Below are 17,521 nucleotides of genomic sequence, written 5' to 3'. Positions count from 1 at the left end.
TGGACCGTGCGTACATGTGGCGGTGCGGATCTCCAGGTCACAGTGCAGAGAATCTGTACCGTACCGCGCGGGTGGCGTTCACTCGGCTCAGTCTATGGACGAGAGCCACGTCGTCTGCCGCCCGCCGTGCTTCTGTCAACCCGGTGCGCCCTATGTAACGAACCACTACATTGTCTTTGCTTGCCGACCTGCAACTTCGAGACGACGTTCTGCTCTCTATTACGAGGGCGATTCCTCGCGAACAACCACCCGATCAACAACGACCACCCACCGCAACATCACATACCATCTGCTAATTCGACCACTTCCTGTCGGGCCTTCGCCGCGACGCCAATACTGATGACGGGCGACCTCGACCGCTTGCTGGGTTCCGTTGGAAAACTCCTTGGCATGGGTGACCGCAAGAAGGGTCTGGGCGATTTTGCCTTGGACTTGCTGTTAGTAGCTGGCATGGTACGTAAACTGCTCCATCAGAGAAGCGGCGGCGTTCTTGGAGGACTGACCATGACTTTGTAGATGGCAACCGGCGTGTATCTCGCAAGGAACTTCCTGTCGTCACTGACCAACACCCTTGCCGACCCCGATCGAGAGAAGCACGAGCAAGCACGGTTGCAGGCAAAGGCTCACCTGGAACGTTTACGCAAAGGCAAGAATGCCAGTAAGCCTGGCGAAGACGCGTCAGACGACAGCAAGGCGTCTCGCCGCGGACCGAAGCCAGAAGAGTTGGTATTGAATGAATACGAGAACCTCATTGCTCTGGAAATGGTGGCCCCGGAGGACATTCCCATCGGGTTCTCTGGTAAGCGCTTCGCACATCCGCACGGCATGTGAGGCCTGGGATTCCGCTAATGAGGCATGACAGATATTGGCGGCTTGGAGGACATCATCGATGAACTTAAGGAGTCTGTCATTTATCCCCTCACCATGCCACACTTGTACTCGCATGCGGCGCCACTTCTGTCCGCGCCTTCTGGTGTCCTGTTGTACGGCCCCCCTGGATGTGGCAAGACCATGTTGGCCAAGGCAGTTGCCCGCGAGAGTGGCGCATCTTTCATCAACCTGCACATTTCGACTGTGACTGAGAAATGGTACGGCGACTCCAACAAACTGGTCCGGGCTGTGTTCTCACTGGCTCGCAAGATGCAGCCTGCCATTATCTTCATCGACGAGATTGATGCGGTTTTGGGCACGAGAAGAAGTGGTGAGCATGAGGCCAGCGGTATGGTTAAGGCAGAGTGAGTCAGCACAATGACAACTGATAATGTTTTTATTTTTTTTGGCTAACAGCTCAGGTTTATGACTTTGTGGGATGGTTTGACGTCTTCAAATTCATCAGGCATGCCTGCAAGAATTGTTGTTCTCGGTGCCACAAACAGGATACATGACATCGATGAGGCCATTCTTCGGCGAATGCCCAAGAAGTTTCCTGTCTCTCTACCAAGCAAGGAGCAGAGAAGACGCATTTTGCAGCTCATCCTCAAGGATACAAAGACCGATCCGGAATTTAGTCTGGAATACATCACCAAAGTCACTGCCGGTATGTCAGGTAGCGACATCAAGGAAGCGTGCCGTGATGCCGCCATGGCGCCGGTCCGCGAATACATGCGAGAGCATCGAGCAAGCGGCAATTCCATGTCCAGCATCACACCTGAGCACTTCCGGGGTATCCGGACAGAAGACTTTTTTGGAAGAAAGGGCGGGGGCCAGATCTTGATGGACAACCATGCAAAGCATTCAGCAAAGGCATCAACAACTAATGACTACGAAGACATGGTTGAGGAACTGGGCTGAGATGAAGTTATCGCCTGGTAAAGGTACAGCAAACAATGGGTTGTTTGAGCACCAAACATAACCTGGGGAAATGTGTTTATAAACTAGCATGTAAAACATTATGTGTGAAGGCGATTGTCTGGGACTTGGCGATCTTGGAGATGAGTATAAAGGAAGGGGCAAGCTTGAAGCAACTGAGTACTTTTAGAATGCGCCTGTTACACCGATGGGAGTACGATACGGGGCCAGGGGCTGATTTCGGGAACGGACACGCCACTCCTGACAGCAACTTAGCTCCAGATTCTTGCCGACAGAATACACGAGTGCATGCTGTCCTGCTTACAGTAGCTCTTGTTTGGGCTTGATTTTCCCGGTGGTGAGTGCTTCTTCCGGGCATGATTTACCACGATATTGTTGAGAAGACGCCATTTCATGTCAACAACCATTTGATTTTCCCAGGTGCTTGGCACGCATTTGAAGTAAACGTCCGTACTTGGCCCTGAGGTTCCGGACTTACAGCCCTGGTCCTGCATGCCCAGGTGCATTGACCAATACCAACGTTGCTCTTCGCCTCCGCTCACCCATGTCCAGGGTACAGGCCGCCCCGCCATCGCCGACTTTCGGGAGATGCTGGGCACACCGACAAATCACGTCATCCGCGGGGCCCCACAACAGTCATTGTCAGCATTGTTACATAGGTAGGTAGAGTCACACGCTCCTGGGTCAAGCCCGTCGTCGGTCCCCCTTGGATGTCGCTGTAAAACTTCTCCTACACACCTACACGCCTTCATCAACTCTTTTCGCCCTCCCCGCCAACCACCTGCTTCAATCGAGTACGCCGGTGCTGCGTTTGGACGATTGATTTGCTCAGCAATTCAGTCTGTCCGCGGCGACAAGTCTGGCTCTTGACGAGACCAGCGGTAGTACTGTACTCGATCCTTCGACGCCTCCACGGAATCTTCGTTTCCGCTCTCAAACGTCAACTACAAAGGCCCACAAACTCACCTACGTAACGTAACGTCTTGTCATCGGATCAATCAAAAGACAACAACGTGAAGCACTCGCTGTTTTCAATTGGCCAACCTTTCAATTCTCAAGCTTACGCTACGCCGTCTTGCCACGAGTTGACCGGCCCCATCATGTCTACACCGCCCAACAATGGAGCTGCGGCCAAGTCCAGCAATCCTCTGAAGCGGGTTGACCTCGACGGTCACGACCTCCCTCCATCTCCCGCGCCGTCCAGTCCTCGTAATGGCCGCCGCCGTTATGCCCTCGCCACTGAGCTGGTCTACACTGACAGCAACGACCAGTATGGCGCTTCGAGCATTCCCATCTATCAGTCCGCAACCTTCAAACAGACTTCTGCGACTGGTGGCAACGAATATGACTACACTAGATCCGGCAACCCAACCCGCACTCACCTCGAGCGTCACTTGGCCAAGATCATGAACGCTACCAGAGCCCTTGCCGTTGGTTCCGGTATGGGTGCTCTGGATGTCATTACTCGCCTGTTGCGCCCGGGTGACGAGGTCATCACTGGCGATGACCTGTACGGAGGCACTAACCGGCTACTTGCGTACCTGTCTTCGAACCAGGGGATCATCGTTCACCATGTCGACACCACCAACGTCGAGAATGTTCGCCACGTTATTTCTGACAAGACGGCCATGGTTCTGCTCGAGACGCCGACAAACCCATTGATCAAGATTGTCGACATCCCCTCCATTGCCAAACTTGTGCATGACGCCAACGACAAAGCTTTGATCATTGTGGACAACACCATGCTCTCGCCCATGCTCTTGAACCCCCTGGATATTGGTGCCGACATTGTGTATGAGTCGGGAACGAAGTATCTGTCTGGACACCACGACATCATGGCGGGCGTGATTGGCGTCAACGACTCGGCCATTGGAGATAAGCTGTTCTTCACCATCAACGCCACCGGATGCGGTCTTTCGCCCAATGACTCGTTTCTCCTTATGAGGGGCATCAAGACGCTGGCTATCCGCATGGAGAAGCAGCAGGCCAACGCCCAGCAGATTGCCGAATTCCTTGAGTCCCATGGGTTCAAGGTTCGTTATCCGGGACTCAAGTCCCACCCTCAATACGACCTGCACTGGTCCATGGCGCGTGGCGCCGGCGCCGTTCTGTCCTTTGAGACTGGCGATGCTGCTCTTTCAGAGAGAATTGTCGAAGCCGCTAAGCTGTACAGCATTAGCGTGAGCTTCGGGTGTGTAAACAGCCTGATCAGTATGCCTTGCCAGATGAGCCATGCCAGCATCGACGCCAAAACCCGGAAGGAGAGGCAGATGCCGGAGGACCTCATCCGCCTCTGTGTGGGCATTGAGGATGTTACGGACTTGATCGAGGATCTCTCCCGAGCTGTGAGTGACCATCTCAGATCACACCAATGCTAGTCAAACTAACTGTCTTGGCAGCTCGTTCAGGCCGGAGCGGTCAACGTTACATTGGAAGGATTTCATGCTACCGCATCTACCCAGTAAGCCTGAAAGATGTGGCCAGACATGGAAGCATCACACCTGGTCTTGGCTGGAACTGGCTGGATCTGTAGTTCAGAGTGGAAGAAACTCTATGTTTGCAGCATGATGAGGCTCGACCGCGTATCTTTGGGAAACGATTTGGAGAACACCAAGATCAAGTTGATGATGGAGGGTAGAGGGCAAGGCGTATATCACCCGGCTACTGACTCGAACGGAGTTGCTTCAGCACAATTTAATCGATTCTGCCGCTTTCGCACCTTGTCCTCAAAGCGCTCTGTGGACGTACACGCATGTCTCAAGATTGCGCGATACAAGGGTTGCACATGCTAAAATATGGTGTTGTGTGTCAGGTGTTCTTCAGTCACTCTTAATTTTAAACTTTCTTAATCGGACGATCATGTATTTCAAGAGCGCCATCGCAGCCGATCTGGCCACCACCACCCTGGGCCCAGGTAGCCATCCATGCGTCGCAGCGAGCTATACATACCCTCTACTGTCTCACGAATAACCGGAAGAAGAACAAAAATGTGAGACAATATTCATTGTACACAGCTATATACTACACATACTGCCCCTAAACAAGCTAACCGAATAACTCCGGCCTGCCATGACTTGAAACAAAACAAGGATGTAAGATACAAGACTCGATGATGCGGCTGAGAGAAGAATCATGAAAAATCGAAGCGGTCTGGAAGGATAACAGGAGCCACCAGTGTCCATGCATACATGGCGTAGCAGACCCAGGCGCTCACGATCTTAACCCAGCTGGCCCAGTAGGATCGACCGACGGGAGCAAAGTTGCCATCAGCGTTCTGGTCGTCGTAGCTCTGAGTCAATAGGGTGGCGATCCACGTCGTAGCCAGAAAGAAGATAATGTGGAAGACGGTGTAGTTGTACTGGGTCCTCGTACGCTCATCGTCGCCGTGGGTGTGGTTGTTGCCAGCCTCACTCTCGTCATCGGACAAGAGAGCATCTGCCGGCAAGCTGCCCTCTTCGACGGCGCGGCGCAACGCCTCGGCTCGCATCTGCCTATGGCCGCTGGGCTGCTGGGTGACAAGGTCATGCTCGTCCTCCTCGGGAAGTCGGATGCCGCCAGAGGAGCCTAGTCCAAGACTCTGCGTGGCAGCCCTCGTAGTGGTGTACGCAATGGTCAGCATGGTAACAACAGCACCAATAACAACTGAGGTCGTCCGAGTACCCTGAGCGCGAACAAGAGGGTTACATTGTTTGTCATCCGGCTCCATTGAGACGGCAGACATGGTCAGATACGTGCAGTAGACAGCGACCATGGCGCCCTGGGCCAGTCCAGCCTTGGGATTGTACTCCTGGACTGTGGGGTGAACTGAGATGAACGAAATGCCGATCCAAAGGAGGAGGTTGATGGTGATGGCAGCCTGGTTCATGGAGCAACCGGACCCAGCGAAGAAAATGTACTGGACAATGGTCATGGCGAGCGAGGCGAGGTACATGCCTAATGTCGAGCCAATGAGCACCGTCCGCCAAACCTTTGAGTCGGTTTCCTCTATTTGTTCGAGACAATATTCGGCCCAGTTGTGTGCCAGATCAACAAGGAGGATGAGACCGAGGATGAGGAACAGCATTCCACCAAAGCGGGCGATGTAGGCGCCGTAGAACTGGAAGAACTCGTCCGGAATCAGGAAAGAGAGAACAACGAAAGCAAGCCAGACGATGACCTTGGGACCCCAGTATCCATTTTGTATGGCGGCTCGCGGGTTCTTGGAAGACGTGACGCCGAAGAGGAGGCCGGCAAAGATAAGATGGAAGAGGCCAAGGGCGAAGTTGAAGCGGTGGACAGCCATCCAGCCATAGCACTGGCCATTGGGGCAGTCGATCTTGACATAGTCAAGCATGAGGTGTTCGAGCTTCTCGATAGCCCAGGGAGTGAGCATTATCCAGGACAAAATCGAGTTAACAAGGAGTATGAGGGCGTAGCCAATACGCGTGGCAACACTGCGGACGAAGTTAAGATTAGGCCGATTCACCCAGGATCGAAGGGAGTATACCTGTTGCCGCATTTCCCGCAGGCACTGCACACAGCTGAGCAGGTTGCTGCACCGCAGCAACTGGCAGCGAACCCTATGACCTGTAGAGCATTAGTTGACGGTGAATTATCACCATGGAAAAAACAATCCAAAGGCGAAGCGACATACCGTGCCAATGCTCGGCACCGCCATCAGCGGCAAAGACAACAACGCCCCCATGATGCCCTTTGTGTACAGGAAGCGCGATTAGTTGTATGTGGTGCAAGCGACGTTGCGCAAAAATCGCGATAGGTTGGCGGAATTTGGGATTGTTGGTGGTGTCGTGACAGCAGTCGGAGCATACCTTGTGCTTGCGTCGGCCTGGGCGACAGAGGCTGAGGGTGCACGTGAGATTACGTAGTCCCCAGAAACACAAGCCTAAGTGGGATCGGGTGGGTCATGTCATGTTGCACCTTCCCACCCGGACCCAACCCCAGATTTCTCCGCCGAAGTCGGCCCTCTATCATGCACCGATTTTCGGCATCTTTAACGGATTCGCTGCGCGTGGAACCACCTTCCATTCTGGCGCACTCTCCCCTGCACGTATGGTCAAAGATTGCGGTCCGGTTCGTGTATCCCGGCATCTAGAACAGTAGAGTCCCTCCCAGAGTCCAGACACTTGTCTTAGGCACGGTATGGTTGTGCTATCTTGCGTGCGAAGCCTGCTGTTATTGTCGCGGTTGAACCCACACCTCTTGTCGGATTTATTCTGCACACTGTAAATCAGCGCGATGCTATCTTATCTTTCCTATCAAAGGTCGAGTCGGAAGGGGGACGAAGCCTCGATTGCAGGAATTTCGAAGTTCCTATCGTCAAACAACATCGTCGATAAACGACAAGCCCGTTGTGGGATTGTATGAATCGGCCAAACTACCTTTTTTAAATCAGTTCATCCGGAGTGACGTATGCCCATCTTGTTCTTTACAGAGCAGTCCGGGGAACTTCCCAGCCCCGCGACGGCTACATGAGCTAGCGTTCAATGTATGATGCTCTTGAACGAGGTCAAATGACTGACCTACTCATTATCATGTGTAGCGTGAACCAACCCTGATGAAGATGTAGGACAAACAACTAGACTGTCTCATAAGGTCGTGCCAAGGCGAACCATGTTGGCGGCGCTCGACTGACCGGTGCCATCGGTACCAGTGCGTGTGAGCATGCAAAATAGGCTTCGAGGTCTGTCAGCCGGCGATGGCGGCGCATGGCAATTTGGCTTCTGGATCAGGAGGGTGGGACACTGAAGAAGAGAGGACGGCCCCGGCCCCGCTGACACATGCCTGGCACAGCACGGCGCACAGCATCAGCCAAGGTTGCCCAGAGTTACCTACTACAAGTGTATGTATTGGGTACGAAGCCCCTTACGTATCCAGTATGTAATGTCGGTGCCGTAATTGGTACTGGTTACGTAGCCTGTTGGGCTATTTAGCTATGAATTTACGGCATCACAACTTCAACCAAGGAGCTGCCAGGCCCCCCCCATTTCCCTGCCTTATTTCCCGTTACCTTCCCGGTCGGAGGGATGGGTCCCTCGAACCACTCACTGTACACGTATCCGTACATGTCATTGGCAAAGGACAGGGAGGTGTCGGCACTACGAAAGCATTTCGTGATTTCCGTCCCAAAAGATAAGGGATCCGGCATCGTCCCGATTTCGTTTCCCGTCTGCGAACTACCACCCAACAAACTCCGCTCTTGTTCTTCTTAATCTTGATCACCTCCCCTCTCCTGTCCTGCTACACACAACAGACTTCGAATCGACTCCCGCCGCCTGTTCTTCATGTTCCATGCTATTGGCTTCGTCCGTATAGCTATGAACTCTGCGCCTCCGATAGTGCATTGAACCAATCATACCTGCCACATATTGACTCCATCACGAGGCGAAGACTCCAAATCGTTGCCGCCATCGCTTCCGAATGCCGATTATCGCCGTTGCCAGCCACCGAACGATTGATTGTGCTCCGCCCTCCTCCCTGGACATCAAAGCATGATACTTGGAGAGGCCGGATCTCTTCTTTGACTCCGGGCCTACGGCAAACATGACGAATCAACGGGAGAGACAGCTGCATCGCGCGCGCCTGGTTGCCAGCGTCGCAGCTACCGTCATCTCTCTGGCCTGCGGTACCAACGTGAGTTGGCGCGATCGAACCGTTTCCTTTATCACCCCATGTTCTACATTTGCCAGGGTCGAATAGCTTGCTGACATGCCATCTTCAGTACGTCTATTCAGCATGGGCACCTCAATTCGCTGAGCGATTGAAGCTTTCCTCGACCGAAACGAACGTCATTGGTCTCTCCGCCAATTTGGGGATGTATTCATTAGGCGTCCCCGTCGGCATGCTCGTTGACCACAAAGGACCTCGCTCTGCAGTCATTTTCGGCTCTGTCTTGCTCGCCGTTGGATACTTCCCTTTCCACATCGCTTACGACCGTGCCGCTGCTCCCGTGCCGCTTCTATGCTTTTTTTCCTATTTGACCGGCCTCGGCGGCTGTCTGGCCTTCGCGGCGGCCGTCAAGACGTCTGCCTTGAACTGGCCACACCATCGGGGCACCGCAACGGCATTTCCCCTGGCTGCTTTTGGTCTGAGTGCCTTCTTTTTCTCGACCTTTGGAACCATATTTTTCCCAGGCAACACGAGTGCCTTTTTGGCTCTGCTCTCCTTTGGAACTTGCGGCCTGACCTTCCTCGGTTTCTTTTTCCTGCGCGTCTGGCCACATTCCAGCTACCACAGCGTTCCCGCCAGCGATGGTTTATCTGGCTCACAACATCTTCGCCGTACGTCCTCGGAAGAGGTCAAGCCTAATCTCTCTGGCCATGGACGTCGTACTGCCTTGACTGAACCTGGTACGTCGCTTAAAGTTGCCAACAACACTACTACCACTACCACAATCAACTCCACCATCGACCACGAGCTGGTTCATTCAGAAAGCGAACCGTCCGCACCGTCTCGCGAGGCTGATGAGGCGCAAATCGAAAACATCGATGCCGATGATTATGAGCCCGACGAGACGTCCTCGCTGGTGTCGAGCTCCTCCTCTATGCCTGGTGATGTTTTTGTACAGAGTAGTGTTGATCTGGATCGTTCTCATCGAGTAGATATTCGTGGTTGGGCACTTCTGTGTGAGGTCGATTTTTGGCAGTTGTTTATCATCATGGGAATCCTCACCGGTATTGGTCTGATGACTATCAAGTAAGTCTCAAATTTTCCAAGACTGCCCGCCGTCTAGAGCTGATATCAATCTCTCTAGCAACATTGGAAACGACGTCAAAGCACTTTGGCGTCACTGGGACGAGTCAGTAGATGAGGCATACCTCATCACCAAGCAACAGATGCATGTATCCATACTATCCGTTTGTAGTTTTGCCGGCAGACTCCTCAGCGGTACGTACGACCGTCATCCGAGAATCCTTACTTATATCGAAACGCGAGCTGATCTGAACGTCCCAGGTGTTGGTTCCGACTTCATCGTCAAGGTACTCCACGGCAGTCGAGTCTGGTGCCTAGTAGCGTCCAGTGTTGTCTTCTTCGTCGCTCAAATTCTGGCTCTCCACGTCATCAACCCTCATTTACTTGGATTGGTTTCCGGGCTTTCTGGCATCGCCTACGGCTTCCTTTTCGGAGTGTTCCCCTCCATCGTTGCCGAAACTTTTGGAATTCACGGGCTCAGCCAAAACTGGGGTCTGATGACGCTCTCGCCTGTCGTCTCCGGCAATGTGTTCAACATTTTCTACGGAAAGATCTACGACAAGCATAGCATTCTCGGACCCGATGGCGAACGTGTTTGCCACGACGGGCTCGAATGCTACCGTGCAGCATACCTCATGACGCTTGGAGCATGCTCCGTTGGTCTACTGCTCACGCTCTGGGTTATCCGTCACCAGCGAGTCAAATGGGCCAAGGAAGAAAAGAGCAAGGCCGAACAGCATGACTGAAGTGTACTTATCTGGTGCAGGTATCGCTAACGTGGACATCACAAAGATGGAGGATATGATGCTTCCCGACTTTCCGCGAGGTTCCAACACCTACCTGTCTTGCTCTATAAAACAAAACCCCCTTTCATCGAGGACGGGAGTTGGAGCGGGATGCTATTGTAGGGCACTTGACAATGCAACAGCCGTGGGCAAGGGATAGATGGAGGAAAGGCGTTTTTAGGCTGTTTTGCTGGCACGCGTTGGTGTACCGTTCACTACCTAGAAAGGCCGACAGGAGTTATTGTGAATCTTTGCTACGGGACTCTCTGCAAGCTTCTGCTGTATTATGACTCCCAAGGTGCTGCCGATATGAGCGAGGCGTCAGACGAATCCAATCAAATAGAACGGAGCCAAAACGTAAAGCACATACATAACAAACCAAGGAAGGTCACAAGCAGATATTGGGGGTTCAACTAGGGCAGCAGAACCGAACTTAGATTTAGCAAATCACATTCGTTCTGAGCAGCAACCGCCGCCATCGACAGCTTCCGCGCGCTTCTTTGGGCCGACCATCGCTTCCTCCTCGTCGTCCTCTTCTTCTTCTCCCCCCCCCCCCCCCCCCCCCACTTCGTTCCCCTAGCCTTCTTCCCTCCGCTGATGTGCGCTTCGAATGTGCGCATGCCTACCACTTGTATGAAGAACGTAAAGCTGCATCTCGGTCGCTACTAGATTAAAACCATGGTCGGAGCTCCAACGCCCAAAAGAAAAATAGCAAGAAAAACTAGACCTCCGTTTGGCATTACGCAAAAACACCGTGAGAAAAGAAGTCCCCTCTTTTGTACCCTATAGTCCGTCATGCGGCAACGCCTGTCCAGGCGGACGCCTAATTGTAGGCCTGATATCTACCGGTCAAAAGGCGAAGAGGGAAGAGGCAGAAGAACAAGATAAAAGAGCTTCCGAGACATTTCGTAGGGAAACATGTTCGTGTTCGTTTCGACGCCTCCAACTTCAACGCGCGAACCGTACAAACTCCCCAGCCGATGCAAGATGCAGATGAACAAAATGATGAAACCCCCAGAAACATTGTGCCAACGCCAATGCGTTGTGGCCATAAGCCTGGAATATCCGCCCTAAACGTCGAGACCAAGCCAGTCCTAACGTCGATTGCAAATAGCTGAAAGTGTCTATACCAAAGAAACAAAGGTTTCCGCGTTTTCAACGTCGTGAATCCAGATTAAAAAGTAAGCCCGGTCGAGCGGACCGCATTTATCGTATATACACCATGAAGAACGGTGATGTTAAAAGTCGGCTTCCAAGAAGCTCAATCTCTTCCTCAAACGAGCTGGCATTGCCAATGTCATGGCCCTTTTCCAAAACAGACGGGTGTCTGTTTCCGCCGTCAAGGTGTCTTGCCACGCTTACGGGCTTCAAGATGACTGCTTTCGAATATTGAACTGAACCCAGCGAGAGGCCAGTTATCAGCGGTCGAATGGATCACAACCAACCATGCCGCTATCAGGTTGACAAGATAGTGTAGCATGTAGGCGTAGGAAACGCCGTAGATGGCAGCGTAAATAGCCGTACCAAAAAGAAGCACGCTGGTGAGATGTCTCATCCTCCCGGTGACTCTAGGCACCATCTTTCCCGTCGTCAAGTTCTCCACGAGAAGAATGAAGGGCATGATAGAGAGCACATTGTGGTGCGAGGAGAAGGGGGTAAGCCAATGAACGGCGAGGTTGCGAATCCACACAGCCAGGATTGGCAGGTTGATAGGGAGGACCCAGAGCATGAGCAGCAAGATTGAGTGGGCGTAATGGTAGAAATCGTAATTCGTCCCAGACTTGAGCTCTGAGGCAATCCGCAGCGCGCGAACGACGGTGAAGAGCTGGACGAGGCACGCTACCAAGTACGCAAATTGGTAGGGGATGAAGGTGGACACCAGGAACAAAAGTACCGCCGTAGTAACCATGCGTCGTCGAGGAGACGAGGAGACAAAAATTGGCAACTGCGCTCGTCGGCGCTCATCTCGCGCCTGGCCGAAGGGTTGGAGGGCCACCCACGCGTAGACGATGCCAAGGAGCTGAGTCAAGGCCAGGGTGACATAGTGAAGGACTGCGCATACACCGATGCAAACGACTCCAATGAGAGGGATCAAGAACCAGAAAAAAGGATCCTGTGTGCCCGTGAGAAGGTCGTTGCTGTGAAAATCGGCTCCTGTAGACGTTGCGTTGCGCCAGTGCCAAAATGCAGCCGGCCCTGACGACCAGGATCCTGTCATTGACAAGGAAAGGAACGTCAGAGAGAGGAGCATAAGAGGTACGGACTGCCGCAGGCAGAGATCGAGACTCTCGGAAAAGGAGATGAACGTGCCGGTGGTATCATAAACCCGGAACTGCTTGCGAAGCACGAGGGTCACCACAAGCAGTGGGAATGCTGCGAATACGGTTCGGTAGCGCATGTACAGCTTGCCCAAGCTGCCTAATGCGTCAACCGTTAGTTTGACTTGGATGGTAGATTCGCATGTCGGATCAGTCCAAAACTGAAGACTGAGGCCCTGTTCATCGTATCCCTTGTGCCTTAGGGGAGGCGGAACAAAGGGGGCGATGCCGTGCATGCTGATACTGGCATGTCTCGCGTTGACGAAAAACTTGGACTCGTAGGGCTGAGCCAGGTGCTGTCGAATCAGGGGAGAGAAGAGCTCTGGTGTGTTGCCGCACGCTTGGTTGCCAATCTCCAACTTGAAAGCCAAGAGACTGGATTGCAGCGTAGGTATATTGATTTCCGCAACCATGGGACGGTTCGATGGGAGTCGCAGCGTCATCCCAAATGCGAGGAGTCGGCGCAGGCTGATATTCCGCCGTCTGTGAGACTGAGAATAGTCACTGAATTCGGCTACCACGAAGCTTTCGGTCGGCTTCACAGCTTTGTCAACAATGACCACAAACTGGTGATCCGCTATGTCTTCGATATCGAACTGAAGATACGAGAATGGCCTCGCCGCCGGCTCGTTGTCCAGGGAGAACGGTTCATGACGAAATCGTGTCGAAGGGGGCAATATGATAGCGTCGGACGCAGCGTTCTTGCATGCCAATCTGGTCGACCGAGTGCTGCCTTCTGAGAGATCCATGTTCATGGTGAACAAGGTGGTCGCTTGGCCCGGTTGCAGTGGGAAAACGCTGCAAAACAAAATCTCCAGTCTCCCATGTTCTCCTGGTCTATCTAACGGGGTGTCGGTTAGAAGAGTAAAACGCTTGCCTTCTGGAGATCCCTGGGGAGGCACCGGAAGCAAATGGGCTTGCGGCTTCGGTTCGCGCCCAAGTTGTCGCAAGACAAAGCGTTCGCCTTGTGCTTTAATCGCATTCGAGCTGTCCTCGAGAGTGAGCAGGGTACTTGGCCCCTCCGAAGGCAGGGTTTTCTCCGCGATGGACTCCATGCCGGTAAGGAACCATTTCTTGAAGACCCTCATCCTCTCCGCCCTCGGCTTGGTTTGCGAAGATCTGTGGACATCGACGACGTCGTACATGGCACGAGCAACGACTTTACGGAATTGGTCGCACCACAGAATGGCCTGGTGATCCATACTAGTCCATACACCAGGTATGCCGGTGGTGAAGACGGTGAAACCATGCGTCTCGGGGATTATCGACTCGACACTAGCATAGTCGGAGGGAACAACGGTGTCTAAGCCACCGCCAGCAATCGAGACGAGAGTAACGTGCCACAATGGATTGTTGTTGGCCCACTTTTGGGAGTAGGCATGTCGCCAATAGTCGTTGATATCGTCATAGATCTTAACAATCTGCCCGTCAAAACTCACGGGAGGACGCGAGTGGGGAGCGGACATGGTGATGATGGTGTTGATCGAGTTCGACTGGTAGTTTGGCATGATGAGCATGGTGCGAGCAACGATACCACCCATGGAGTGGCCCAGAACAAGGACAGACGTAGGATCCGGCAAATCTTGGTCACGCGTAGACATGCGTGGATCCATATACAGAGATAGAATATATCTGATGGCCTCGTTCAAGTACTCTGCCTGATCCAACATGGTCTGTCCGTGAAAGGCTGTGATATCCTCGTTGAAGTCGACAGTAAAAAAATCGAGACTGCGAGCGCCTGCGGCCGTAGCGGCCTCATCGTGTTGGAGAGACTCGTGGAAGTAATTCGCAGCCTCGGCGGCTATCGGCCGAACCTGCTTGTAGCTTCCGGCGTTCCCTGGTATGAAAAGTACAGGAACACCTCTCAACTGCAAATGATCAGTACTTTGCCTAGCTAGGGGAGCGAGAGTCAATGGCAACCTTTCTTTCGTCGTCGACGCCCTGCTCACGGTACAGATATAGAGAGTACTTTGTCGCAAAGCGAGTGTGCTCCGTGTCAAAGTCCCGCAATCGAATATAAGAGGGCCGCATGTACGACATACGACATCCCTTTGCGTCGAGCTGGCGAGTCCAAGAGGAATTCAATATGGCGCAAAGCAGTGTGATGCCAAGAACGGTGACAGCCAAAGCGAAAATAGTGATGGACCAGGGACCGCGAGATCGGGAGCGGCGACCTGCGAAGCGCACGTCGGGCATCTTCTCGTTACTCATTGCAATCTGGTCAGCTCGAGGGATATCGTCGTCGTCGTCCTGGTCGTCTCGCAGGTTGACGATGTCGTGTTCGTCGCTGATAACTTGGGAGTGACTGTGGTTTGGGAGTTGACGCTGGTTGTTTCGGTAGGCTGCCGATGGCGCGGCCTGCGATGGGGACGAGAGGGGCAGCGGCAAGGAAGACGTAGTCAAGGAATGGTTATCTTGTGATCCATTCGCATTTGGGCCATGTTCAAGCTTCCAATTGGGGTGACTAGAGAGCCTACTGCTACTCCTTGCGGACGATGACCTCGAGGCAGCAACAACTGCGGCGGCAGCTGCGGCCACGGTAGCGGCAGCAAAGGCGGGCTGCTTGGAATCGCGGGGCGGTGGTGAAGAGTTGCGACTCCTGGTAGGCTGTCGGTATTGATGGTGATGGATATCAGCAGCAGGAGGAGGGTCGGGAGGAGGTTCGTCACTGTCGTCGGTCAAACCCGACGAGCGCCTCTTCATGAGTAGAGAGGGCTCGCGCGAGTCTTCCACAAAAAGGAAGCGTTCGTTCGTTGAATCGGGCCTCGAGGGAGGGGGTGTGTGCGTATTTTTGGCTCTTGGCTGTAAGGAGAGGAGGAAACCTAAGGAGCGAAACGACGGCGACGACGACAAAGAAAGAGCAGTAGCGGGAGGAAGGGACGAAAGAGAGAAGAAAAAAGAACGTGCTTACCTTGGGCGACGCAGTGGTGGTGCAGGTGCTGTCAGACTACCTGTTGCTGCTGTCACTGGCGCGCTCAGGTACTGATGTTGTATCTAACTACACTGTCTGTGGTGCGGCAACAGTGCGAGCTTTCAAGTTGGTGGTACATTTCTGATAAGAGCCCCCTTGTTCAACGTCCCGACAAGCGCTGCAGTGCGATGCTCTTAGCAACCGACATCCCTCCCCCCTTTAGAGCTATTTAGGGTGCGCCATCATCCCCCCCCCTCCAAAAGCGCATATGATGGTAGTTAATCTCTCCCATGGGTGATGGCGTTGTGCCTTCCCTCAACATAGAGAATGACGGGGGGAAGGAAGGTGTCATGTCTCTGTCATCCACTGCCTTCCACCCTCCTGCGCAGCCACAATTGGAATATCCCTCCTCCTCCTCAAGGGGGACCTTTTGCTGAATGCCTCAATGCAATCTTCTATGCAAGGCCCATTGTGCATAGATGAGGGGAGATACCCAAGACTAGCGGAAAGGGGTAGAAGGCCGGGCTTTGGGGAAAATGGCTCTTGCGGCAAGATATTTCTGTCAACTCATCCCGAAGCACCCGGCTGGACTCGATTCGCTCCTCGCCCTGTGTCATATTGGGGGCTTTTCAGAACCTAGTGCCGACATTTATCTAGGTACTTATCAAATGGTACGCTGCAGATGTTTAAAATCGCGCTCTTCTTGCACTCATACGAACTTGCTCTCTAGCAGATTTGTCTTGCTGTGTATTCGACTCGCACAGGACGACACATGCACTTATCTGTTGATTTTCACTCGTTCTTGCAACATAGGCTTGTTGCCCTTTGGGCTAGCCCGGCATCCCTGGCTCTCGCAACCGCTTATGGTTCCCTCAATGTGACATGAAACGTTTTCCTCTTGTTTCTCCAGGAAACGCTGTGTCTGCGGCAGTCCGCTCACTGTCATTTTTCTCCCTCCCCGTTCGTCCAGATACATGGATGGCAGCTGCTTTGTTTTGTTCCCCCTCAAGTCCTCTTGCACACACCACCCTTGAATCTGCAACTCTGAGCTTAAACCTCTTTCTCGTCTTCGGGCCGCAATTCGGCGCTGTCGTCATGTTTTGACTTATTAGTAAAGACTGCAAACGCTTTCTGAACCAAAGCAACCATCAGATCGGGATCCAGACTTGTCGACAGCATGCATCCCAGTAATCTAATTCAAAATTGCTAGCAACCTTCTGCAGCTTACGATGTTACCCACACCATGCCATACAGGTAGACAATCTTTCTAAGGCAATCCAAGATCGCACCAGCCCTTTTCCTGTCTGACCTCTGTGCTTTGCTTTGATTGGGTTGGTCTGGCGCAGATATGTATGTCTTGTCATTGTCGTTGGACGTCACGCTGTTGCGTTTGCTGTATTGCATGGCCCAAAACACAAGCGCGGGAGCTTTCCTTCTCAACTTTGCGCCTTTCCCTTCTGATAGCTAGTTGGATAACACCAAACCCATCTGTCTCCACGATCGGGACTTTCGGGCTCCTTCATCTTCGCGAATAATGAGAGCTGACCAACCACACCATCGTTGCGTGGTACAGTGAAATCCACCAAGGCCCCCGCCGGCTGTCGAGGCGCCGGGAGCCATGCAATGTATAACCTGTCTGCAGAGTGGACCGCCGTGGCCGAGACACCCACACCCCATGCCGATGCCAATGTCCATGTCTATCCACGTCTGGCCATGGCTCGGACGCATGCAGCAGGACACCTGTGAAATGACTTCCTTCTGAGTATGGAGAGGGTTTGTCCCCTGATTACTCCTGATTGCTCCTGATTGCTCAGTTGTGCGAAAGAAAACAGAACATTGGCGAGCAGGGGGTGGGACTTCGATATGTTGAGTAATGGGGATTATCAAGTTTGCCATGCAGTGCCACATTAGTGTGGTGCAACAGCAACAGCAACGACAACCATCCATCCCACATGGCGTTTGGTCGTGGGTTGATGACGAGTTGCTAACATCTCCTGGCTGCCTAGTTA

The 17,521-nt window shown here is 53.1% G+C and overlaps 5 protein-coding genes across 5 annotated transcripts; 3 read left to right on the top strand and 2 right to left on the bottom strand.

Annotated features, from left to right (window-relative positions):
- Positions 1 to 339: 339 nt before the first annotated feature.
- CDEST_05078 (Putative AAA+ ATPase domain, ATPase, AAA-type, core, AAA ATPase, AAA+ lid domain-containing protein) lies at positions 340 to 1,791 on the top strand (the record flags this gene model as incomplete). The annotated part of the gene is made up of 4 exons (XM_062921237.1): positions 340 to 453; positions 517 to 799; positions 863 to 1,235; positions 1,293 to 1,791. 4 exons carry the CDS (start codon positions 340 to 342, stop codon positions 1,789 to 1,791), a joined length of 1,269 nt encoding a protein of 422 aa, XP_062777288.1.
- Positions 1,792 to 2,519: 728 nt separating this feature from the next.
- CDEST_05077 (Putative cys/Met metabolism, pyridoxal phosphate-dependent enzyme) lies at positions 2,520 to 4,660 on the top strand. The gene is made up of 2 exons (XM_062921236.1): positions 2,520 to 4,154; positions 4,209 to 4,660. The coding sequence occupies exons 1-2, from the start codon at positions 2,910 to 2,912 to the stop codon at positions 4,272 to 4,274; spliced, it is 1,311 nt and encodes a 436-aa protein (XP_062777287.1). The 5' UTR covers positions 2,520 to 2,909; the 3' UTR covers positions 4,275 to 4,660.
- A 123-nt stretch (positions 4,661 to 4,783) lies between these two features.
- Positions 4,784 to 6,604, bottom strand: CDEST_05076 (Putative serine incorporator/TMS membrane protein). Its single transcript, XM_062921235.1, has 3 exons — positions 6,443 to 6,604; positions 6,296 to 6,375; positions 4,784 to 6,242 (listed from the first exon to the last, which is right to left on the bottom strand). The coding sequence occupies exons 1-3, from the start codon at positions 6,491 to 6,493 to the stop codon at positions 4,940 to 4,942; spliced, it is 1,434 nt and encodes a 477-aa protein (XP_062777286.1). The 5' UTR covers positions 6,494 to 6,604; the 3' UTR covers positions 4,784 to 4,939.
- A 1,292-nt stretch (positions 6,605 to 7,896) lies between these two features.
- CDEST_05075 (Putative major facilitator superfamily, MFS transporter superfamily) lies at positions 7,897 to 10,858 on the top strand. Its single transcript, XM_062921234.1, has 4 exons — positions 7,897 to 8,439; positions 8,528 to 9,501; positions 9,560 to 9,693; positions 9,760 to 10,858. The coding sequence occupies exons 1-4, from the start codon at positions 8,350 to 8,352 to the stop codon at positions 10,242 to 10,244; spliced, it is 1,683 nt and encodes a 560-aa protein (XP_062777285.1). The 5' UTR covers positions 7,897 to 8,349; the 3' UTR covers positions 10,245 to 10,858.
- CDEST_05074 (Putative GPI inositol-deacylase PGAP1, alpha/Beta hydrolase) lies at positions 10,858 to 15,745 on the bottom strand. The gene is made up of 2 exons (XM_062921233.1): positions 14,522 to 15,745; positions 10,858 to 14,469 (listed from the first exon to the last, which is right to left on the bottom strand). The coding sequence occupies exons 1-2, from the start codon at positions 15,302 to 15,304 to the stop codon at positions 11,623 to 11,625; spliced, it is 3,630 nt and encodes a 1,209-aa protein (XP_062777284.1). The 5' UTR covers positions 15,305 to 15,745; the 3' UTR covers positions 10,858 to 11,622.
- Positions 15,746 to 17,521: the final 1,776 nt, after the last annotated feature.

Source organism: Colletotrichum destructivum, chromosome 3 (genome assembly GCF_034447905.1).
Source record: "Colletotrichum destructivum chromosome 3, complete sequence".
In the NCBI taxonomy this organism is placed as follows: domain Eukaryota; kingdom Fungi; phylum Ascomycota; class Sordariomycetes; order Glomerellales; family Glomerellaceae; genus Colletotrichum; species Colletotrichum destructivum.
The sequence above is the reverse complement of the archived record's forward strand: the minus strand, read 5'-3'. Positions and strand labels throughout refer to the sequence as shown.

Coding starts and splice junctions, on each gene's coding strand:
- CDEST_05076 (XM_062921235.1), bottom strand. CDS start 6,493: ATGGGGGCGTTGTTGTCTTTGCCGCTGATGGCGGTGCCGAGCATTGGC. Junction 6,376..6,442: donor CGGTGCCGAGCATTGGCACG/GTATGTCGCTTC, acceptor AATGCTCTACAG/GTCATAGGGTTCGCTGCCAG. Junction 6,243..6,295: donor TGCGGGAAATGCGGCAACAG/GTATACTCCCTT, acceptor CTTCGTCCGCAG/TGTTGCCACGCGTATTGGCT.
- CDEST_05075 (XM_062921234.1), top strand. CDS start 8,350: ATGACGAATCAACGGGAGAGACAGCTGCATCGCGCGCGCCTGGTTGCC. Junction 8,440..8,527: donor CTCTGGCCTGCGGTACCAAC/GTGAGTTGGCGC, acceptor TGCCATCTTCAG/TACGTCTATTCAGCATGGGC. Junction 9,694..9,759: donor TGCCGGCAGACTCCTCAGCG/GTACGTACGACC, acceptor TGAACGTCCCAG/GTGTTGGTTCCGACTTCATC.
- CDEST_05077 (XM_062921236.1), top strand. CDS start 2,910: ATGTCTACACCGCCCAACAATGGAGCTGCGGCCAAGTCCAGCAATCCT. Junction 4,155..4,208: donor TCGAGGATCTCTCCCGAGCT/GTGAGTGACCAT, acceptor CTGTCTTGGCAG/CTCGTTCAGGCCGGAGCGGT.
- CDEST_05074 (XM_062921233.1), bottom strand. CDS start 15,304: ATGAAGAGGCGCTCGTCGGGTTTGACCGACGACAGTGACGAACCTCCT. Junction 14,470..14,521: donor GCGTCGACGACGAAAGAAAG/GTTGCCATTGAC, acceptor GATCATTTGCAG/TTGAGAGGTGTTCCTGTACT.